The 25,473-nt window shown below is 35.4% G+C and overlaps 1 protein-coding gene across 2 annotated transcripts in view; it reads left to right on the plus strand.

Moving 5' to 3' along the window:
* LOC580975 (neprilysin-4) overlaps positions 1–23,239 on the plus strand; it is a 55,437-nt gene extending 32,198 nt beyond the window's left edge. For both annotated transcript variants that reach the window (XM_030986613.1, XM_030986614.1), the window contains 20 exons: positions 509–589; positions 2,995–3,156; positions 3,962–4,045; positions 7,607–7,815; positions 8,353–8,415; positions 8,904–9,026; positions 9,572–9,658; positions 10,513–10,640; positions 11,110–11,203; positions 12,019–12,147; positions 12,846–12,944; positions 14,048–14,125; positions 15,128–15,290; positions 16,283–16,334; positions 16,854–16,921; positions 17,979–18,109; positions 18,513–18,578; positions 19,845–19,943; positions 21,102–21,178; positions 21,811–23,239. In XM_030986613.1, coding sequence (XP_030842473.1) covers positions 509–589; positions 2,995–3,156; positions 3,962–4,045; positions 7,607–7,815; positions 8,353–8,415; positions 8,904–9,026; positions 9,572–9,658; positions 10,513–10,640; positions 11,110–11,203; positions 12,019–12,147; positions 12,846–12,944; positions 14,048–14,125; positions 15,128–15,290; positions 16,283–16,334; positions 16,854–16,921; positions 17,979–18,109; positions 18,513–18,578; positions 19,845–19,943; positions 21,102–21,178; positions 21,811–21,910 — 2,093 coding nt within the window. In that variant the 3' untranslated portion in view covers positions 21,911–23,239. The remainder of the gene's footprint in view (positions 1–508; positions 590–2,994; positions 3,157–3,961; positions 4,046–7,606; positions 7,816–8,352; positions 8,416–8,903; positions 9,027–9,571; positions 9,659–10,512; positions 10,641–11,109; positions 11,204–12,018; positions 12,148–12,845; positions 12,945–14,047; positions 14,126–15,127; positions 15,291–16,282; positions 16,335–16,853; positions 16,922–17,978; positions 18,110–18,512; positions 18,579–19,844; positions 19,944–21,101; positions 21,179–21,810) is intronic.
* Positions 23,240–25,473: the final 2,234 nt, after the last annotated feature.

Here is a 25,473-nt window from a genome sequence, read left to right on the forward strand (position 1 = left end):
CTTGGTTTTGTTTGAATCATTTTGTACTTGTGTGTTACAATTTATTTTGGTGATGGTAGTGAGGGGGGATGTTTCCCCAAACCCTCTCTGTAACCGTTAACAGGCACGGGTCTACAATCGCTGAGACATGATTAAAAGATGGTGCTGACAAGAACGGTTGTGTTTCAAAAGTATTGTATGTTCCAATTGGCGGAGGGGAAGGGGTGAGGATACGAACAAGTGTCCCTGGATACGCCATTGTATGGCTGTAGTTAATTAATGAGCTGCTACATCAAATGTATTAACGATCGAATCATATGCATAGAAATAAGAGCACCGTCATGAATTGTAGAGTATTATATTTCTCCATTACTTTTTTAAGGAATTTCAATATTTTGGATAACATTTTTCTTTTAATTGTTAAATCCCGCAGGTAAACAATCACGGTAATTTATAGTAAAGTTTGGATCTTTCTCTCTCATTTATTTCATTATCGACTAATCCTTTTTTATGTCCTTATATCCTACAGGTTTAAATCAAAGGAATAACCAGGCTCAGAGCGCCGGGGAATGCTCAGAAATATGCACATCACCAAACTGTGTAGCCTCAGGTTCGTTCCACTTTAATCATTTTATTTTGAGTTTGCGTTTTTTTTTGTTCTTTTCCCTAAAACCTTTTTTTGCTTTTATGGTGGCTATAGTTTGGAAATGATTTGTTCCCACTTTACTTTTACGCTTACAGCTTAAGCCCCTTTCACACCGGGCCATGCGTAGATTTGCGTAGTGTTGCGTATCGACGCGTTAGTACGCCGTGAGTACGCTGTCCTACGCTGGCCTACGTAACTATACGCTGAGGGACGCAAAGGGGTACTCGAGATGGAGTCAAAAAAATTAACCATGTTTAATTTTTTTGGCGTACTCTTGGCCTAGACACTAGACGCAAAAAAATACGCATTGTGTACGGAAGTCTACGCAACACTAGGCAACACTACGCTACAGTACGCCAAGCCTACGCAACAGTTCGCTACTCTACGCCAGTCCGACGAAGCAGTAAAAGCTTGTGCACACAGTAATCAACCGTACGCAACCGTAAGCAAACCTGTACGCCAGGCGTACGTAAACGTACGCAACCCTATGCTTGTTATACAAAATCGTAAGCGTAGGTACGCCAGTTGCATACGCCGTAGGTACATAACCATACGTCATCGTACGCGAGCCTACGCATAACCTACGCATAGACTACGCCGAAGCAACATTGTTTTATGAATACGCAACCTAATTTCGGCGTAGTTAGTACGCCACACCACGCAACTCTACGCAGATCCGGTGTGGAAGGGGCTTTACACATATTTCATCATTGACACCACGTGATATATCTATTTATGAAATCATTATGATACTTCCCTCGCTTCTAACGGGGTACCCAGAGCCATAATAGAAGACGATACTAGTAATAGTACACAAATATACACTGCCTTGAGAGGATCTGGTTAAAACTATGCGTAAGAGGTGACTCCAATAGTACTAGCAAATGGTACTTTTGGAGTCACCGAGGCCCATAGTTTAACCAGTACCTCGAATAGAAGGCATGGTATATTTGTTTTATATCCTGCATCAAAAATTAAAAAAAAAAATAAAAAAAAAAAAATTGGGGGGAAAAAAAATTAAGAACAAAAAAAAATGACAATTTTTATCTAAAACGATTTAAAATATTTTATTTTCATTCCATTAAGATTTGAAGAAAAAAAATTGATTCAATTAAAAAAAAAAAATCATATTTTTTTTCAACTCCCGAATAGTAAACCAAAATAGTACTCTCATATAGTACTTTCTAAAAATAGGTCAAATATTTTGGGTCATGTGACGAGCTCTCAACCAATCAAAAGCCAACAAATTTTTGATGCAGGATATAATATTCTTATAATTCCTAATGAACGTCAATACCAGATGTGCGCATATATTATTTTAACATCTTTTGTTTTTCCACATGTTAAAAATTAAGATGGAAATACGAACATTATTTACTCATCTGGCATCCGTGACTTTTTTACTCAACCACATATTACTTTTTTCATTTAGTAATGGAAGAAATATTTTTAAAAAATCCATAACAACATCTCAACATTACGAAGAGAAAAAATTAAAAGGAGGAGAAAAAGAAGAAGATGGAGAAAAAGAAAGAAAAGAGGAGGGGAAAAACCCACTTTATTTGAATGAACATCTGCCGGTACTTATTCCTATCTATAAAGATTTTCCCCATCTTTAGAAAGTCTGTTTCCATTTCCTCGATGTCTTTGAAATCCCTCACAAAGGATGTTGCCTTCGGAAACGTCTTTTCCTATCAATGATATATGTTTCAAGGTCTTTGATCTTTGATTGCCAAGCGCGATAACATCATCAAAAAGCAGGGTTCTGGAAAGAAAACAGATACGATATTATCATAATATTGATCTTGAAACAGGTTGTGTTCAAAATCTCATTATGCCTTTCTGGAGACAGTCCAACATTACACAATAGCCTATCTGCACCTGTTATACTTTATAACGTATGCTCATAGCCCGAAGGGCATTTACTGTGTGTAGAAGTTTAAGGGGTTAACGTCTTTCTGGCTCTCTACAGTACTTTTCCATTAATCATACTGTGGGCTTTCCTAACAAAGACATTCCTAGGTGCTAACGCACTTTACCGGGTTCATTTTATCTTCACTTTATACTCTACTTTCAATATATTTTTTCCTGAAAAACTGTAGACTTTTAAACAAAATGGGAATTCGTGGATACATTAGTTTAGAGTAGGGCCTAGTCCTTTTGGCAGGACTATTTTCTAACGCATATGAGTTGCTTTAACGGGAGTATCCGCGGTAGGGGATGCACCCTGTCTTCCGACACAGGTTCGATGCACAATGACATATGGTGACGTTAAACGTCAGTCCCAGTAATTTATAAAGCAATATAATTAGAATCAGTAATTTATATCCCATTTTCCTAACACAATGTCTTTCATTTTCAATTTCCAGCGGCTCGACTGATTACAAATATGGATTTAGATGTGGACCCCTGCGAAGATTTCTATGAATATTCATGTGGAGGTTGGCACAAGTCTAATGTCATTCCCGAGGACGATTCACATTATGCAGTTCCTTCAAAACTTATAAAGAGCTTAGAAATCCAGTGTAAAGGTTAGTAGAATAATGATATAATAAGCGTTCACCCATCATTGCCCTATCGAAGGAATAATGATTTATTATTTAAGTTGATAAGAAGGAATTCTTTCATTATATCTGTATTTTCCCCCTAACACTGTATACCCTCTTAATACAAAGGTGTGAAAAGCATCATTTTAGTAATGTTACGAGAGATCAATTCATTTGAAGGTGAATCCGCTCCAAATTCAATGAGTTCTACTGCAAATTAGTGGTTACATTTACTCTTATGGATTCCACTAATTTTTAAAGTATGAATTCCATTCCCATCGTAGTGATCCTTTATATGACCCCAACCTGGATTTCCCCCACTGCGAATTGCAATGATGATCGATCATATCAAACACTCCATCAGATATGCAACAAAATATTGGATAGGGATAAAAAGATACTGTCCACATCCTCCAAAATTTTGTCGGGCAACAGTATAAATACAATTTTGATACACCGACAACAACTGTCCTAAACCCTTGTACAATGAGTTCCGATGTAAATATTTGTTTATAATCGATACAAACATTTCAAATTTAATTTGATCATCGTGAGAATTTTCGAGGAAAATTCTTTTGATTAATGAGTATTATGTCGATGCACGGAAAACCTTTACAATTCATTTTTTTATACGTTGACTTTGAAACGAACATTATATGCAATTGCAATGACTTTGAAGTGAAGACTTATTTTGTATTTATCTCTCTCTCTATTTGTCACTCCCCTCTCTCTTCCCCCCCTCTCTCTCTCTCTCTCTCTCTCTCCCCTCATCTCCCTCTCCATTCCTCAGAACTTATTGAAAGGAAGCCACCTCCGTCAGAAACGGCTGCAATCAGAAAAGCAAGAAATTTCTACCAGTCCTGTATGAATGAAGGCAAGTGTAGAGATAGTTACAGGATCGAGGTTATTATGCCTCAGTCATACCTTTGTGTATTTTTCTTGCGTATTGCTGCGTATTTATGGCAAGCCGTTTTAACATTTATTCTTATTTCTTGATATCAAGAAATGATTTTGTTGTTGTGAAGCAATGGTAATCCTTAACATAGCCGTTTTAACATTTATTTGTATTTCTTGATATCTAGAATTACCATTGCTTCACAGCAAAAATTCATTTCTTGATATCAAGAAATAAGAATAAATGTTAAAACGGCTTGCCATAAATACGCAGCAATACGCAAGAAAAATACGCAAAGGTATGACTGAGGCCGAAAAGGAGGGGAGTGATGGTTACCTGTGATATTCTTTTTCAAAACAAAAAAGTTTATCATATTTGTGCTTCCCTTTGGATTTAAATCATATAACGAGGGCACAATTTGAGGGTATTTTTTTTTAAAGAACTCAGTGTCTTTAAAGCCCATCTGAACTCGTATGGCCAGGGGGAATTGACTTCCCTGCGTGGTCGCTGGCAGGTGGTTATCTCATCAAATCAGCTCTCAATTAACATAAGAAAAAGGGGATCATGGGGGACCAACAGGCACCGATTAGGCATTGTTTGCTATATAGAGAGCGCAAGTATCTATAAGTAGTACGATGGGACTTTAAGATCACTTGGGTCTTGCAGGGGGGATTACAGGAAAGGGCAGGAGGGGGTACGGAGACGCGTGCAATGCATGTCTCTCTCCCCCTCTGGGTCCATCACTAGCATGACGCATACACAAAATATGTAGGTTTTTACCAAATTAATTTCGGTAAGCTACGAAATATTGAATATTATTAGGACTATGTCATGAGGAATATAAGAAAATATTGTAAGGGATATACAGTGCGTCCCGAAAAAAAACTATACACTTTTGAAATGGCTGCCGAATAAAAAATATATGAGTATGGGGGAAAGGTTTTATATGTATGGAAAGCTCATAAGCTCAGCTTTCATATGACACCAAAAAGTCCGAAAATAATTCATGCTTGGGTGAGCACTGCTCACTTTTGTAAAGGGTATGAAAATTAGGTTGCGCAGGAATTAGCCTTCCAATTTGTGAGAGGTAAATCCTTTGGAGCTTACGGAATTGAGGATGATATGACCAATTTATGATCAATTGTGATGAGTTTTGGTTTGCTGAGTGAAATTTGTGGTTTATGGGATTAACATTTTATGCATGAGTGAACAGGAATTGCATTTGTTATTACCGTATAACAATGTAACTTTCCATGGTATGGGAGTCAGGACGGGGTGATGGTACATGGTGCAGGGGAGGTGAAATGTAGGGTAGGACTTTGTTGGGTAGATGGGATAAGAGTCAAGAGGACATGTATGCCCCTCCCCCTCTCTTTCTCTCTCCCTCTCTTTCTCTCTCCCTCTCTCTCGCTCTCTCTCTCTGCCTGGTTGTGCTCGTGCATATCTTGACAATCCATTACATTCAATCACTTAATCAACAATGTACGGTATCAGTCAATCAATTAATCAATCAAGCATTCAATCACCATTCAGTATTTCAATCAATTTAATCATTCATTCATAATTAATCAATCACTCAATCTATCAATCAACCAACCAGTCATTTTAGCACTTGAGTTTCTGTAAATGGTAAATGGGTAACCTGAAGAAAAAGTAGCCAACATCTGTGATATTCCTCTTTTCAACAAACCGTACTTGAATAATCAATTTACATAATCCCCATCTGGTTATTAAGTAAATCAATGAGATGTTCGACTGATCTTACAATAACTGAAATGTGGGGTGAAGGTTTTTATTCAAAGTCACAGATGTAAAAAATAACAGTTTGTAAGATGGAAATTACAACATGTACCATCACCCCCATCCTGACTCCCATGAACACACCACTGAGTCTACCAGGGAAAGTTACAATGCTACAATAAAAAATGAAATTCCTGTTCACTCATGCATACATGTACAAGTTTGGTTTTATAAACCATGTAATTCACTGAGCAAATCATGAATAATTATCACCCTCGATTTTTTAAACACCAAAGGATTTACCTCTCACAAATTGGAAGGCTAATTCCTGCGCAACCTAATTTTCATACCCTTTACAAAAGTGAGCAGTGCTCACCCAAGCATGAATTATTTTCGAACTTTTTGGTGTCATATGAAAGTTGAGTTTATGAGCTTTCCATACATATAAAACCTTTCCCCCAGAATCATATATTTTTTTATTCGGCAGCCATTTCAAAAGTGTATAGTTTTTTTCGGGACGCACTGTATAAAGCAAATAATTATACAAACGTATAGGTTAAACCATGTAATCAGACTCATTTTGATAACTTACGAACTAGGGAATATTATAAGGAATATTTGTAGGAAACAAATATGCACCGAACTGTTTAATTGTAACCCATGCAATGACCGAATAAGCCAAGTTAAAATATTGATTATACTATCCAGCATTCCAATTGCGCCTTTTCTTAAAACACATGCAAATCGCTCAAAAATCTGTATAGATATGGCACAGGGGATCATGCGTTGAAATACTCCATAATAATATTGCCTAATTTTTCTATCGTCCAGCGACCACTTGCAAATCGCATTAAATTGGATAACAATCTTTTAATCTCTGTCCAATAATCTGTTTTTTATTTGTGATTCTAGCATTATTAGTGTCTTGCTGTTCTGCAAGCCGAAGGAGATTTAATTTGTACCTCGCTTTTTGTCCTCAAAACATCATTCCGGATGGCTTAAAAAAAGTGATTCGTATTGTTATGGTTGGCTAATTGCACCAAATAATACAGTATAATTGGATTACGAGAGAACTGATTGAAAAACAATCATCATAAAAACTATGCTTGGGCATCATAGTGCTGACTTACTGTATGACTTGATTATTTTTAATATGAGTGATTTGACATTGTAGACATCAACGATAGCTATGCCTGAGTCATGCCTTCCTCTTCTAGGACAAAGTTTCACATTTATAATGATGGTTGCGCTATTACGTAACATTCAGTGTTACACTCATGTTCCGCACTCAAATGCTCCACAGCCAATAACCTACATACATGAAATGTATAACTTCTACTCTGGATCCAATACTATCACTACCCCCAATCAGTGACCTAACAGTAACCTACAATCTAACTGCAACACTGAAGTTATCCCAATGTCTTTGCCGACATAAATCCCGTTACAAAATACAAATGTCGGGTCATCGGTTTTCTGCCATTTAAGATAACAGAGTCCAGTTCTTATAACTTATAATAATAAATAATAATAATAATAATAGCCGAATAGTCCACTCCAAATTTTATTAAACCGAAACGGAAATTCACTGAGCAGCGCCAGATCTATCCCTTATTGTTGAACGCCAAACAAGGTAGCAACAACCCCCATCTTTTAACGTCTTTTGGTATAACGCGGCCGGGGTTCGAACCCACGACCTCCCGGTCTCACCGCCAAACCGATACGAAATCGACCCCAACCGACTGATTTTGGGCTATTTGGTTTAATAGTCTGATGTATTATGTATCGTTTTCTATACAGATATACTTACGCAGCGAGGGAGCGAACCATTAAAAGCACTTCTCAGGGAACTCGGCGGATGGCCCGTAGTCAACGACGGCGTGTACGATGAGGGAACGTGGACGTTGGAAGACGTCCTGGCTGCATCACGAATACAGCTCGATCGGAACTTCCTCTTCCACAACAGGATTTCAGTAGATGCGGCGGATTCGAACGCACACATTCTAACGGTATGGCTGGGAGATAAGATTGATTTACTGGAAATTATGTATCCAAGAAAACTAAAAAGTTGTTGAAAGGGATTATAGGGGGAAGTCTATTGAGTAATGCAATGCACTCTATATGAATAGACAAGGTGAAGAAAACGTGAAAACGAAGGGCAGGGTGTAAAATAAGAGTAAAAATAATGGTTATTATAATTATAATTGATGGGATTCGTCATCTTTTGAATGATAATAAAGATTGGAGTTTACAGTCCTTGGTTCAATCAGTATATGCGTTGTTTTCTGAAATCGACGGACACGGAAAAGTCCCAAATATCAAGACCATCTGGGATTATTTTTCGGACAGCGGTGATGTTCGACGTAAACTTGAAAAGGGAAAGAGTGGCGTAAAAAAGGGAGATCATAATGAAAAACAATTTATCATTAACATGCATGTTGCTTTAGTAAAGTCAATCATTTAAATCAGATTAAGAACATAGCTTCCTAACATTGGACAAACTTGTGATAGTCTCCTTAAAAAAAATTCTTTCCTTTTTGTTTCAGTTTGACCAACCTATACTTGGTTTAGAAAATCGTGACTACTTCCTGAGAAATGAGTCAATAAAGGTATGTTGATATTTCTTCTTTTCTTCAAAATGTTCTCTTTGCAACAAAGTAAAACAATTAGCTTGATATACTTAATGCTGAAAATTGTTGATCATTTGGAGAGTAATTTTGCTTTGATCGGTTAAACATCTGACCGTTACCATAGGCATGATTAGGAAAAGTTTAATTCTCCGATGTACAAACATTAATTATCATAAAAGTCAATTTCTCCTTGAATTTTCAGGCTTTTCAACAGATCTACAGTTGTCACGGGTTGAACGAGTTTAACTTTGTCCGTCTTAGATTGTCAACACAATCTCCGGAGTCGGACCCCTACAATAAAAAGACTGGCTGAGGCGATATATATTTTTTTAGAAAGTATAGCAAAGATTATTGGTGTTCGATAAATCATTTTGTCAAATTTTCAGGAGAAAAAGAAGAAAATTATGAACAAAACTTTGTTACCCTTTCCTGTAATTACGTAAAGAGGATTTTATATATTTTTGCAGGGTTTGGAAGCATATCAAAAATACATGATCGACATGGCGCTGTATGTGAGAGGGGACAGTGACAGGGAAGAAGTTACCAGACAGATGCAAGAAGTTCTAAACTTTGAGAAAAAGATGGCAAACGTGAGTATTACTTCTCTCTCTGACTTTTGTTTTATAGAAATTCCGCACGGGGCTGGAAGTAAAATATACTGCCCGCTTTGCGTTTGCTGATGTGACAATTATTCACTGCACTAATATAGTGCCTTATTCCTGATTATTGAAAAAGTAGCATGTAATGAAAGCGCAGCTCATCCATTAATGTGAACAGCATTTACATATTTTAGAAATATATAAGTTAAGATGGCTCATTAAAAATGCTAGCTGCTCGGTTTATGTAGATAATGAATTTAGACAAGGGAGGCAGACTGCTGGTAATAATAGCCCTGATAATATGTATAGCGTGAATAGTTGCATATTTGAGAATACAATATATTTAGTGATTCCAAAAAACAAATTCTATGCATATTTTTTTCCCTTTTCTCTTTCAAAACCTGTTCTACAAATAAATGTGTTTATGTGCTCACGTGCTCGTGCAAACCAAAGAGCTACCCGTTTTGGATTACGCTTTGAATATATACAGTTTCATTTGTTCTAACATGCTCTTTCGGTTACTTTTTTCTTTTCAGATTTCTATGACGCAATTAGCTAAAAGAAGAGCCCAGATAATGAATCAGAAAGTCAGTGTATCATATCTCAAAAGGAGAATTCCTGCTGTGAGTCCTAATAGTAATCTATTTAACTTGTTATTAAACATTGTTTCAGGTCACATCTTGAACATCATAAGGTATATCGAAGCGACCCTTATATATAGGGCTGCTGGGAAATGCCGTGGCACAAGAGGGTTTTTTTTTAAGAGAGAAAAAAGGCCCCTGCAATTTTTTTACACCACAATCCACCTTCAGCATTCCAGTACCCATGTGCCCCTGAAAAGTCAGCACCCTCAGTTCACGGGGCCATGCCTGACCGCGGTTTGCAAAATCACGAACCCAACTTTTAAATGAGTATTTATTTATCTCCAAATAAAATGCGTTATTGAAACCCTATATTTAAACCCATCCTGTTACCAGGATCTAAACGCTCAAATTATTCATACGGAAAAAAACCCCAATTGATTAAGAGGTGATTCGACACATTGATCTAGCATAACCTGATTAAACATGTACAAATGTAAACATTTGCCTCTTGTCCTGTGAAAAAACGTGGGATTTGACGATAGAGATAAAATAGATGGATACAGAGAAAGACAGAGGGAGAGGGAGAGGAAGATATTAATATAGAGAGAGAGAGAGAGAGAGAGAGAGAGAAAGAGAAAGATAGAGAGAGAGTGATGAAGGAAGGGAGAGGAGGGAGAGGAGTGAAAGGAGGGGGCATGGGGTGAGAGAGAGAGAGAGAGAGAGAAAGAGAGAGAGAGAAGAGAGAGAGAGAGAGAGAGAAAGAGAGAGAGAGAGGAAGAAAAAGAGAAAAAGAGAGGGAATGTCTTTTAAAGCCTTATTTAAAATGAATTAATTGACATGAAATGAATGTTAATTTAATTCATTTTACTTTCATTTCTTTTTTTGATCTTCAGATTAATTGGACTCGATATTTTCAGCTGGTGATGAATACATCGTCCGTCGACCACTCGATGGAACTCGTCGTCTATTCACCACAATATTTGCTGGGACTAAATCAAATGTTGTTAGAAACACCAAACAGGTAAACATTACATTTCTTGAAAACTCCCAACGGTATTTCCTTTGACTCGATAGAAAATGTAGTTTCCCTAATTTTTTCACGTTAGTGACGTGATCGAACTTTTACTTTGTATATGAAATATAATTATGAATTTTTATTTGCATCAGTGATCAGACGATGAAGTACATCAATATATATTGAAAATTCGAACGATAGAAAATCTATTCCGCAGAGCTGTTTTATGCATTTTTTCCTATTATTTTGCATTGTAAGCACTGTGGTACGTTATCTTTTTGGTGCTACTTTATCGTATTGTGTTCAACTCATTTATATTCGTTTAATCTGTTAAAAGGTACTCGTCTATGCCTAAATATTGGTAGTTTGATATTTGTAGTTGATTCTTTCATTTGAAGATGGTAATCATGATTTTATAATCGAATAGGGTTTCTATAATATAACGTACCAATCTCCTCTCTCTTTCGCATACCAGGACCATTGCAAACTATGTTGTATGGCGTGCTGTTACACATACCATGGATATGATGAACACCGAGGCACGCTCAATACGACAGACGTTCCTCAAGGTACAGTTTACTACCCTTTACTATTTCCTTGGTTGGGCGACACATGCTTATGCGACAATACCCTACAATACGCTACATTAACCAACTTCCAACATTCTTGACTAAATACCGTAGCTAACCTTAACCTGAAAGCTAACCTAAAACACAATTACGACCCTAATCCTAATCTTGAGGCTCTATCTTTGAGGAAGTGAAACTTGGAGCTGGTGTCACCTTAGCAAAAGTCAAATCATCGCATCCGTTCTACGTTCGCAAACTTAACATGCTTAAATATATATCAACTCTGTAGTCAAGGGTATATTTTGGTCGAATAAGGAGGGGGAGGGGATCAGAATAACCTTATAATTTTGTTGAGCATAAGGATCGTTTGTCAATCCTCTCGTTTTCATATGAGGACTAGTAGCCCCAGACAACTATCTCCGAACAACTTCTGGACAACTGGCCCCTAGGAAAAGTACCTCCCAGACAAAAAACCTCCATTACATTGCGTTCTATATAGGACACTGCTGTTTAAATCTTAAAACATCTCGAAATGTACAATTCATTTTTATTTGAACATCTTGTTTTACCATGATAATGAGGCAGAAATACTTACGGCTTTTGAAATAGGTTGATAGAGACGATTCCCTCTTTCACATAAATCAACACTTTTACTCCCTTTTTGGTTTTAATGACTTTGTTGGTAATAATTTTAATATCACCATGATTTTATCCCATGACAACCAGGATTTTATTCGTACACACTACATGTTTATATTTTGCAAACTCACTGTATCACTTTCATATCCATGTGACCTTTGACCTTGACCTTACAGGTCGTGAGTGGAGAAAAGAAGGAACGTGCAAGATGGATCCAGTGCATAGACAACACGAATACTTACATGGCTCACGCCTTGGGGGCGCTCTTCGTGCAGGAGAAATTCGACGTAGAGAGCAAAGAAACGGTAGGAGTAAGAGCCGGGCACAAACTAAATATTAAAAAATGCATTAATAAAGTAAAAAGGGGACGGGAATACCGTGTGGGAACATTGGGATGAGTTAGTGGGATTTACGTACCAAAGTGAATACCACGAAAAAAAGTCATGACGTTATACTTTTTACCCCCACCGTTTACGCTTACATTGTATTACATGTCGTGGGACTTTTGAAGATCCCTGAATTAAACTAAATAAACTGAATATATTGAATATTTAGCTGGAATACAATAATACTATACATATTTTTGTTACAGACGAAATTCCATCACTTTATATTTTCGGAGAGCATTGAATCGTTGATACTTGCCACCCTCTCATTAACTATTGCTCTATGAATGATTTTGATTATCGGATAATAAATCAACTTTACTATTGTTGTAATTTTTATGATTGATATTGTTTTCATAATTCTCATCAGTTCATCGTTTCACCATTGTTTTTTTTAATTTTCATTAATATTTCTATTATACCATTATTCTTATGAACACTACGATAATTATCGTTTTGTCAATATCATTATTCTAACTTTTTTAAATTGGATTCGTGCACAGCAATATAACAACGGTTCTTTTTTATCCGTCAGCTTAAGCAGTCGTATAATTAATCATAACACTGAGACTGAAATATGAGTTATACACTAATATTATTTTTTCTACTCCCAAAAGGCTTTTAAGATGATAGGACATATGAGAGACGCCCTCTATAGTATTATAAACTCGACGGACTGGATGGATGACGTAACAAAACAGAAAGCATTACAGAAGGTGAGTTTGGAGATTATTGCTCTAGGAAGATTGCATTTGCACTGCATCATACACTTACACAACATGTGAATGAACATTGAATTATTGATGAAAACGATATGGAATAAAACTCTACTATTCAATTATCAGTGGCGTATCAGGTATTTAGGCGACTTGGGCAAGACAAAAGAATGAGGGCAAGGCTAGACGTTTGGTTTCAGGGCACGAATTCAGTCATTGAAAAATTAATCTATGAATACAAATTTGGATTAGTGGTGGGAAGTATGGAACGCCGAGAGATCCCTGTGAGAGTCTACGTAAGGGTATGGCAAGCACAAACGAAACGATGATAACCAATGTAAACATTAATAGCAGAAGACGAAGGTAAAGAGGAAGGAGCCTGAACAAAAAGTAAACGATTATAAGAGAGCATTATAAAACAAAAAAGAAGAAGAAGAATACAGAAGGGTAGATGAGGAGAAAAAGAAGGTGAAAAAGAAGAATGGGAGGAGAAGCTAATTACGAAGAAGATGAGTAAGAAGAGGAGGAGTAAAGAAATGAAAATGAATGATATAGCACAATAAGATCTGGTTAACAACACCAAGTATAGATAAGCTAAGTCATCAATCTTTTGGTGTAGGTGCCGTGGCATAGTGGTTCATTGACTCTTAATCCAAGGGCTGAGGGTTCGAATCTCGGCCCGGCACTAATGTCCTTTGACAGGATATGAATCCACATTTGTCACTCTTCACCCAAGTGTTTAATGGGTACCCAGTAAGATGCATTGTGAGCCTCTGTAAATGGCGTCTGGCTTGAGTGCTCCCCGGGGAGTGGAGAACGTGCATACATTGTGAGCGGGAAAGCCGGAATCTAGTGACAGGAGTAAAGTATTTTTGTAAAGTGCTTAGCGACATCGTCAATGTATTAAGCGGTGTATGAATCCAAAATATTGTTAGTATGTTTGAGAGAGGAAATTCTAAATCTAGTTTAATAAGAACCTTCCGCTATCCTAAGAAACAGATACGACCAGGAAAACCTTTAGATCATTACATAATCATTGCTAATACATCGTTTGCACTGTCATGTTATCTAATATGATATATATTTTTTCTTCCTTCTTACAGGCATTCGCAATAAGAGAACAAATTGGATATGAGGAAAAATTATTAAACTTTACACATCTTGATGGGCTGTATGAAGGAGTAAGTTACTAAATTCTTTCTTCTATCTGTTATGTGTTTATATCAAGCTTAAACTGTTCCAGGGGAATGTTTCACAAAGATTAAGATCGACCTTAAGTTGGATTTTTTATATGGCAGGCCGTTCATGCCACTGTTTGCTCTCACCATTTTAATCTTTGGATAATATTTTTCTTTCAATAATGAATTATCAAAAAAATGTAAATTCTGTAGATCTGTGACCATGATTTGTACGTCCATTGATAAACCAATGCCAGGAATGGTGAGAGCAAACAGTGTCACGAACGTCCTGCCATAGTTAAGTCCAATTCAAAGTCGATCTTAGTCTTTGTGAAATATCCCCCTGGTTTTGTATCAATAGTTCGTATCGGAATTTTTGTCTAGCTAACTCTCTATTTGTGAACAGAATATTGCTTCCTCTTTTTGGATTTTTTTTAATACGATTGTTATTTAGCCATTTTTAGTATCGTTACTTTAATAGGCCTCACTGTCTGCTAATTAGACAGTCAATAATTCCAATATACAACCACGTTTTAATAGTATAGCACTACATAATTTGGAACACAATATCATTCATTGGTGGAATACATCACTGTGATTACGTAAAATGGTTAGATTCCATCCATATACTTGTAATACAACTGATTAAATATATCCAACATAGTCTCGTAAAGCGGAGGAGTGAAAGTTCAGTGTAATGCGTCTTAGTAGATATCAACTAAAATCAATACTAACAATGAAACAGGGCCTAAGATTAATGTTTTAGGCCCTTAAAATCGTTAGAATCGGCTATAAGATCAATATTAAGACTTGATGAAACACCCCGTACATTTAGAGAGTGAGCCTGAATAATTGTACTGGAGATATTATACTATTATTGTGCATATAAAATTATATTCCCGTTTTTTCGCTTTAGGTGGACATAACGGTAGAGCGGTATTTTGAAAATGTATCATTATTGAAACGTGCTTGTGTCCTTTTCCATGTTTTTAATATTTCTTCTAGGTGGATATTACAGTAGATCAGTATTTTGAAAACGCTGTTCAGATAATGTCTGAACACGCCAGGAAGCTGTTCGGTAAACTTGATGAAAGTGTGGACAGGTATGGCTGGTCTACCGCACCTGTTGTTGTTAACGCGTACTACCAATTCCCCAGTAATTCGATCAGTAAGTTTAGTTAAATTGCTATTGCTATTAGGACTACAACAATGACAGCAACAACCACAAATGCAGCAACAAATGCAAAAGCTACTACTGCTACTCTTCAACTACTACTACTACTACTACTACTACTACTACTACTACTACTACTACTACTACTGCTGCTGCTGCTACTACTACTACTACTACTACTACTACTACTACTACTACTATTACTACTGCTACTACTGCTACTACTACTACTACTACTACTACTGCTACTACTACTATAACTGCTGCTGCTACTACTATACGACTACTTCTTCTACTACTACTAACTACTTTTATAACTACTTACTACCAGGGCCGTAGCCAGAGTTTTATTTTTTTTTTAATTTGTTTTTATATATATATATATATATATATATATATATTTTTTTTTTTTTTTTTGGGGGGGGGGGGGGTGGCACATACACGTAATTGATCAACTCCCCCCGTGGCTACGAGCCTGCTGAATACTACTACTACTACTACTACTACTACTACTACTACTACTACTACTAACTACTACTACCAAGTACTACTATTACTAATGCTACTACCACTACTCAAGATTATCTATCGTTTTGACTGAAATTTATATTGCAACAGGATCATCATGAAATTTTGTAGTAACTGTTAATTACAAACACAAATTTACTGCATTGGCTTTCTCCTCTTTTAGTGTATTACATGGGTATTCTTTCATCACGGGGAACTGGGGGGGGGGGGCAGGAGGGTGTTATGTCATTTCAGCTAAGATTAGTATCCATGTGTTTTGCTAACTCATTTAATTTTTTATTTTTTTATTTCCAACCATGTCAACAGGATGAAGTGGGTAATTGGCGCGGTGATGGGGGGGGGGGGGGGGGGTGGGGGATTAGAGAAGGATATGGGCCGACCTGATTGTCCTTTGCGACGCCTATATGATTTATATACAATATAATGTTGTTGTTTATTGTGCCCATCTTCCCGTTTAGCTTTCCCGGCAGGTATTTTGCAGCCACCATACTTCAGCAGACGATATTCAAGGTAATTGATATGGTCATTCCGATTTAGAATAAAATAACAGCAAAATGACGGATGAAATTGGTCTATTTACATTGCCTAGTTGTCATATTTATCATCAATTAGAGCGAGAACTATTAATTTTGAGAGACATATATTTTCCGCTAGAATTATCACCACTCTTTCTTAAGAAATATGACATATCAATTTAAATGGTGCAATTTACATTGTGTGCCGTAAATATGATAATAAGACAATAACTGACCTCTCTAAAACTTCTTTTACTATCATCATAAAATTGTTAAACGAGTACAAATGGCAATTTGAAACTCTAATTATTCAGAAGATTATCACTGAATTATTTACGGAGACAACAACTCGTTCGTTTATAATCGCATAACTGACATTTATAAGCCCTATATCTTTCTCAGGAAATTGGAGTCTTACGTATTCTTTTTATTAATGTTATGTCTCTTGATTACTGAGATATGTAAATACATGTAGTAGCTTTCTTGTTTTTTTTTTTTTTTTTTTTTTTTACAGATCTATGAATTACGGTGGAATAGGAGTGGTAATCGGACATGAATTAATGCACGCGTTCGACGACAAAGGCAAGTAGATTGTTAAACTGGAAATTGAACTGAATTGAATTGAATTGACCATATAAAATACATGCACCTTATAGTCCGATTTAAAGTAGGCAAATATAAAATTAAAAAATCCACTAGTGAAGTTAATATGATAAAATGAAGAAGACAAAGAAGAAAAAAACACGATCTAGAAGGAGAATATCAAAATAAAACATGAAAAGAGGGAAAGCAAGTAACAGCGTTGACAGTGAAATAACAATAATGTTTATGAACCCAGAAATACAATTTAGTATGCAATTAAACATTCAGTAGTAAAACCGTCATAAAGCTATTTGGCTTGAGATACGCATTGGTAATCATTTTTGAAGATTGTCATGATATACTCAGAATAAAGCAGAGGAGTGAGGATTATTGAATATAGAGCAGTGCGATCTATTTCAAAGTATCTCATATGATAACATGGATTTGCTGCATATTCTGAAAAGCCAATATTTTCTACGTATAACAAGATGGTGCTTTAAGCACAGTATATTAGGGATACGCCGTATGGAGAATAAAACAAAACACAAATAAAAAATGAATAATAACAATCAGTATAACTAAGATGATGTGGAATAGCAAAATCATCATAATTATATGGCCATTTTTAAAATTTGCTTTTCTCATTGTTTAGAATATCTCCCCAATAATGTGTGTGTATTTGTGGGGTGGGGGTGTAACCCCAACTGCTCTTCTTGGCCCCATTTCACAAAACTTGTCATCAGTGACAAATGGCAGTTTTTGTTATAAGCTAGTGAAATCCTTGCTTCTGATTGGTTATCAGCAGATTTGTCACCTATTTTTGTCATTTGTCATTGTAAAATGACTTTGTGAAATGGGTCCCTGGTCAATAGAAACCTTCAAATATATGTGTTGCATCATTTAGATGTTTTGTATTGAATCTCTTTAATAGTTTATTTTCTATTATTTATATATATATGCTTTCTTATATCGATTGTTATCTTTATTAATGACATAATGTAGAAACAAAATACGAACTAAATTCTAAGTATCCATGATTTTACCTTTTTTTTTAAAGGTCGTCATTTTGATATCGATGGAAACTTGGGTATTTGGTGGTCGAATTCATCTAGTCAGTCATTCCAGAGAAAAGCGCAATGCCTCGTTGATCAGTATTCCAATTATCAATATGAAGATCTCGGCATGAATGTGAGTATGAATCTTAATTTCAAAGTTGTAGAATAATTCATTTCAGATTAATCCAAAGCACTTAAGAGTTTTCTAAAGGTTTAAAAGATTTAGCTTTTCAAATTGGCAACAATAATTGTCTGTTATTCACTCTTTCCTAGTTTAGAAAATGCAAATGTATGGCACCTTACCTTTTTATCGTTATTTTTTATGGATATGATATTATTAAAAAACACTAGTGAACGATAGAGTTCAATAACATGTTCATATTTCTATTACTTATATTGTTATTCTTTTTATAAAGGAATATCCAAAAGACATATCGAAAACAAATCAAAGAAACATGAGAACGACAGAGTTGTGTAATAATGTGAAATTTAAGAGTTTAGAATTCTTATTCATATGTTTATGTCGTTATACCTAGATTAATGGTTGGCAGACGTTAGGTGAGAATATTGCTGATAATGGAGGCTTAAAGGAGGCTTTCATGGTGAGTTTTCTTTTTCTGTTATTTTGTTCAATTGTTTTTAGAAGCCAATAATAGAGTACGAGAAGGAAAAGTGGTGAAGTGGGTGTAATCACCACCTGGGAGGGGGGGGGGGGGGGGAGGGGAGAGGGGTAATTTCTGGAAGGCATGCGTATATATTTTTTTCCTACGATGTAGATGAAATGCTGATTTTTAAGCCCACGATTAGGGGGTAAACGTGGAAAAATTCTTCTTTTTACGTGCAATAATCTCCTTAATCTTCTTGTCTTTTCTTTGATCCCTTTTTCTCATTATTTTTTGGGTATTCTTTTTTTACGGGGGGGGGGGGGGGGGCATGGTCGTGTGAACATCTATGTACTCAGAAGTTGTCTAAGTACATTGAATTACATTTTACTTCAACCCAAGCAAGTCTTTTTTTAAATGGAAAAATGAATATATACATATTTTATATATTTATAAATGTTATACATGTATATATCCATATATTTCATATATTCATATTTATAAGATTCAGATCAAAATTGAGCAGGATTTCTCGTAGGGGAGCGAGGGGATACACCGTATATACATCTAATTAAATTTATATTGACTAAAATGCTAGCCATTATGTGTTATTGCACGTGTAATGTTTTAATATTTAAAAATAGTTCCAGCATCTGTTCTTCAACCATTCTATTGTCTCCTCGGTAAAATGTTAACATTCAGATTACGTACATGCATCCCATTTAGTCACAACTATATTAGCAACTTTTTTTTTTAGCTGTCTGATGCAAATGTTCACTTAATGTGTGCATTACCGTTTCCTCTAAAATTATTATGTTTGTGCTTTAGGGAGTCATTGCCTTATGAATTACCGACGACTTTAAAAATATTGGACTTCTTCGGTTTTGTAAATGACATAATACATATTTTATTCACCGACAGTAATCTCTTGATGATTTATTACGGGAATTCAATGATCATTTAAGACTTATATATTGAAGTCGGTAGAATTGAATTTTCTGCAAGATTCTGTTATTCGCAAGCTTGAATCTCATTAACATAAAATTACTTTGTCCGATCAATGACCCGTACTGTATTATCATGAAAATACGAAGCAGCTAAAATGCCTTGGATTTGGGGGATTGGTTTGTAGTACCTGACTGCTAACAAAGATAATGTACGCGTGTAAAATAATATGCAAGCCGACGGTTTTAAGTTTTATGTATTATCATTATCATTATCATTATTATTATTATTATTATATTATTAATATATTATTATTAACAGGCATACAGACATTCTGTTGAGGAAACCGGTAAGGAGGAACCGTTACTACCCGGTATCAACCTCACACACAACCAGATCTTCTTCCTAAGCTTCGGCCAGGTAAGAATCACATAATAGACCTGTCAACTAATTTCATGCATACTATTGACAACTGAAAGACCCCAAACCTGCCAGATGCTTGCTCGATCGGCATAGCCACAACTAATGTTTACGAAGTGAATTCCATCAATGGAGATGCCCTTTATGGTATAGCAGGTGAATCATAATTATTGGTAACCAAGTGTTTCGCAGAGGAACATGTTTACATTGAAATACATAAGTTAACTGGTGGTGTTTCACAAAGACTAAGATCGAATTTAATTTGGACTTAACTATGGCAGGCTGTTCATGCCACTGTTTGCCAGTGTTACCCTTGTGATGTTTAGATAATAGTTTTTCCTTCAATAATAAATTATCAAACAATGTAAATTGTGTAGATTTGAAACCATGATTTGTACTTCCATTGAGAGACTAATGCCAGCAAATGGTGAAAGGAAACAGTGGCATGAACGGCCTTTCATAGTTAAGTCTAACTTAAAGTTGATCTTAGTCTTTGTGCAACACAACCCTTGTTAAATTGTGAAGGGTCTTGACTCGCATACGAGAAGTCCCGATTTGATCGTGCATGTATATCCTTGGAAAAGGTATTTTCCTCACATTTTGTCCAATTAGCAAGGCACGGGTAATACTAATTGTCGAGCGCTTAGGAAAAATAACGTTAAAACCGATGAGGCTACCCTGGGTATTCCTGTTTTAATAATACATTTTATAATTGAAGCAAATTCTTTTGCAGAAAACATTATAAATCGGTCCCTGCATTAGTTATTTTCATACAATTATAAGTACAGTTTAAAGCTGAACATGCATTCAATTTTGTTTTTGTTAGAGCTATTTTGCGATTTTCATTTACTGGGTGCTCATGGCATTCACAAGTCACTGCCATATTTTATAATGATAAAATCCGTCGTATTGTCCGAGCCGAACGACAATCAAGGCAATTTCGTTTGCATACAAAGGATTCCTGGAAACTATCAGATTTCAGTCACTCTAATAATTTCCTGCTAAGAATCTAAAACAATGTTTAAATTACAATTTTCTCTCTAAAAAACATATTTCTCTTGTTCAAATGACTGTCTCTTTGAAAAACAAAATAGCAAAGCCCTTTTTTCCTGAAAAGATACAGACGTAATAGTTGCTGAATATGGTATTTTTTCCTAGCTCTGGTGCGGGCTTCATCGAGACCAAGATCGAATTAACAGCCTCAAAACAGATTACCACTCACCTCTGAAATTCAGGTTGGTTCATTAGTGTTTTTTTAACCTCTCTCTCTCACAAATGCAATACACCAGTTTACGGTTGTATCAGTGCGCATGCGCAGACAGTTGACCTCGGGTCATTGGCCCTGAAACAAAGCCAATGACCCAAGGTCAGTGGTATTTATGCGTAAATTAAGATTGCGCCCATGCAAATGATAATGTGCGCGCACAATGCAGCGCGTAGGCAGTGATATCATCATAATTTGCATGGGCGCAATCTCAATTTACGCATAAATACATGACCTCTAGGTCATTGGCTTTGATTAAAATGGCGCATACAACCGTAAACTGGTGTATTACTTTTATTCGTCGAGATAAACCCTTTTGGAAGCAGCACAACTTAACTATCTTTCGTTTGCGGAGTTCACAATCATCTGTAAAATAAACAATGACTAAGGTAATGATAATTTATTGTAAAGCGCTTTTTACTTGTGACTGTAAGCTGCCGTATACAAATTCAGTCATCATCATTCATTTTCGTTATAAATAATAATACTATATTTTTGATAGTTATATCATCAGTACTGTTATTGTTTTCCTCGCTATTAGTGTTGCTGTATAGACAATAATGTATTATCTTCCCTATAAAATCTTCTTTTTTGGACACACAGGGTCTGGGGATCTGTAAGCAACTCCGAACATTTCGCTAAAGCTTTCAACTGCCCGACCGGATCACCCATGAATCCTACAAAGAAGTGTGGTGTCTGGTAACATAAACATTATCATTATATCATCTGCTCAATTATGTCGCACGAAAACGTCTACCGTGGAAGTACGTCTCCAAAGATGCTCCAAAACTCCGCAAATCACACCCCGAGCGACCTCACGAAAATTGACGTTTAACTGTAATGATTCTGTTAACTGGTACTACGCCGGATAATTTTGTATTTTGTCAATCGCCCTCACTATCACAGCTCTGAATAATCTGTATTCACAGTAACAAAATGTTCAGAATATTTTGATTCTTTAATCAAGTGTTTTGATTAGAATATTATAGGCGAAGTTGTCCTTTCAGTTGAAGTTTTGTAGTAGAGGCTTTAGAGAAGATGTGGCTAATTTCAGGGCAGGAATAGTCCGAGAAATCTCCCTTGTGAGACGAGAGAACTAGCTGAATGATACTTCGATATGAAGAAGGTTGCAATTAAAATATGATTGTTCTAAATTCAGTGAACTATTTTGTATTGTCTATCAATTAGATCTGTAATCATACCTGGATATCTCAATCATGTTGCAGAAATACAACACAGGGAGTGAGGAATACAGTATTGAAACCCCTAAAATTAGTTCCAATCAAACCATTACAGATTATCTCAGTTTTTAGAAAAATAATGTATCAATATCCAATTATAAAGACTTCGTTTTCTACGTTTTGTTAATATTTTTTTATTTTGATTGTTTTAAAAGTTGTATTATGTTATAAATATTATAATACGATGTAGAATATTGCTGTCACATGAATAGTATTTATTTCCCTTCTTCTTCTTCTACTTTCCTTTCCTTTCCTTTTCTTTTTGTTTTACTCCCCTTCTCCATTTGTCTTTGTCTCAATTTATTTTCGTTCATTTCTCCCACTGTTTGGCCCCTAGTGTTGTGTTGGTCTGTTATTACCCTTTCTTTTCTCATGTTCACATTATTATCAACAACTACGTATTTTCAAATCAATCACATGTATTATACGAATATGTACAATTGTATATTCAAAATGATGTAAGTAATAGTGTACAGATCTTAAATGAATGAGAGTGTTAACGCTTGTATTGAGTGAAAATTGTAGATTATTATTGAAAAATCTTTCATTCAACACTCCAAAAGTTTTATATATATATATATATTCAATTATGTTTTGCCCAGGATCGAAAACCCCGAAATATACAAATCTTGACTACAATAATGTTATTTACAATAAGTTTCTCCAAATTGTTGATGATGTAATTGCTAATTTCCTAAAACATTTTAAAGCACAATGCATTTCATTCACTTCATGCAATTGCCTTTGTTTTAACATTGGATTCGTGCATGTTTGCAGTGTCAAAACAGATCACTGACTAGGCCACACTGTTTTTTTTAAAAAAGAGTCAAAATCTATGACAGAATAAATACAGATTTTCTATTCAAAATGCATCACATCTTTTCAACATTTTCCCATTCTATACGGTAGAAAAACAGATGTATATAGCAATTGATTAAATAAACAACTACCAGACGTACGTGTATCACATTTTATATGAATGTTGACGTTGATATATACTACAATGCAAATCCTCTTGGTAGAGGATATTCCTATTGAGTGATTTCATAACGTCCACTAAATTCGAAAATAAACAAAGAAACGAACAAATAAAATAACGGCAGAACGATTAACAGCGGCGTTGGTTACAATCTATTATGCATCGTAGCTTAAACAAAAAAGGTGTAAATTTGAATATCGAGATAGTGATGATAATATTGATATAAAGTTCTTGTTTATAGTCTACATGTCTAGTATGCATGATTCTATTGAGAGTCCAAAGTTACGAATCCAAACTTTAGAATGGATTCTATCCAGCATTCAATGAATCTCTCCCACGACTATATTTACGCTACTCCTTTGTCAAGGATGGCAATTATCGATAAATGACTTGCAAAGGTAATTAATTCCAAACAGGACCTCTAATCGACGAGCATTCCATTTGAACTGAAGTATTAGAACCAATCGATCAGGACACCCAAACAATTGAAAAATTGAAAAATATACATAATGAACAAAAGTAAAAACGAAGGATGTAAAGGACTTGGGGAAAATACATTGTTAGTTTTAACATAGTAGATTTGATTTTAATCGTCAATTCATAAGATCTTGTAAATATTAAAATTTTCAGCCTTGTACAATTAAACTAGTCAATTTTGTAACATTGCAACTCGTCTTTAACAACCAAGTGCGTTTTCTGTGAACTATTTATGGTTTTGATTGTTCAGAAATCATGTATTGTCTTTTTCAGAGTTTCTTCCCCATGATAGACAGATGTTTCATATTTAGAGAACTGGCAGTGATTTGAATTGTATACCATATGCTTGTTTTTGTGCGGACTTTTTATGTTTTCTTTTTCTACATTTGTCATATCTCTTTATTTTTTCATCTCTGATATCTGTAAAGAACACGTTACAATATATGTAAAGAATGATTTTGCGACAGTGTTTTTATTACCGTGTCATTCCAGTTCAAATTGTTATATATATCTTCAACATCTCCTGACGGTGAATACATTGCTCTACACACAGCTTTCCAGCCAGGATTATGAAACCTTTACAGAACGAATATTCCCAGAGATTTAAATGTAAAACCAACGTATACACGTACATTACTTCGGCAATATGGAAAGCTTTACTTTACTGTTGTACACAATCGAAGTGAAAAGAGAAAATTCATTATCAATTTAGATGTTGAATGAAGGTTACCTCTCTCGAAGGCTTGTATATTAAGTTTTCATCAGCATTATGCAAACATAGACATTCATGTAAATTACAATTGAATTAAGATCCATTTTGCTTCCCCCATGTCTACAATTTTCATTATATTTAATTACGACTTATCCACACTAAAAGATGCTTTCTATTTGACATAGGAAAGTATGAAGATGCTTTAATGACGAGACTTTCACCAAGTCTGGATTTTAGTTGAACAATGTCTCATAAAAATCCTTTAAAAAATATCAATGGGATTGTAATGGTTTTAAACTTTAATGTTGCGAAACCTCGAACTTAAATACACTATCAGGAACTACGAGAGCTCATACGGGACCGACATAATGAGTATTCAAAATTTTAAACTAAATGCCGGGAAATTTACCTTTTAAGTGTTACGTGATTACTCCAAAGTTAATCATTATTTGTGTTCGCATGGCACATAACTTCGAGTGAGGAACCTCGGCAGCTCGTAGTTATCGCACTAAACTTCGAGTAAACTTACATTTTCTTAACCATGCACGATCCGTAAACTTCGAGCTATCTTCGAAGTTTAAAACCACGAAATATAATAAATATCAACAGACTGTCGAATGAGCCTGAGTAAAAAAAAATAAAAAATGTTATATTGGATCTAAATCAATACTTATACCACATCGTTTATAATCAACACACACAAATACTGAAGCTAATGTAAACATTGCCTTTTTTAATACGTGAATAATGAAGCTTATATACGAGTGATCATCCACAGCAACATACGACAACTATTCTTTTTTTTACATTACAAGGCTTAAAGTGACTCAGTAACATTGTTGAAGGTTGATGAAAAA

The sequence above is a fragment of the Strongylocentrotus purpuratus genome, unplaced genomic scaffold (genome assembly GCF_000002235.5).
Source record: "Strongylocentrotus purpuratus isolate Spur 01 unplaced genomic scaffold, Spur_5.0 spur5_scaffold_16, whole genome shotgun sequence".
NCBI classification, from domain to species: domain Eukaryota; kingdom Metazoa; phylum Echinodermata; class Echinoidea; order Camarodonta; family Strongylocentrotidae; genus Strongylocentrotus; species Strongylocentrotus purpuratus.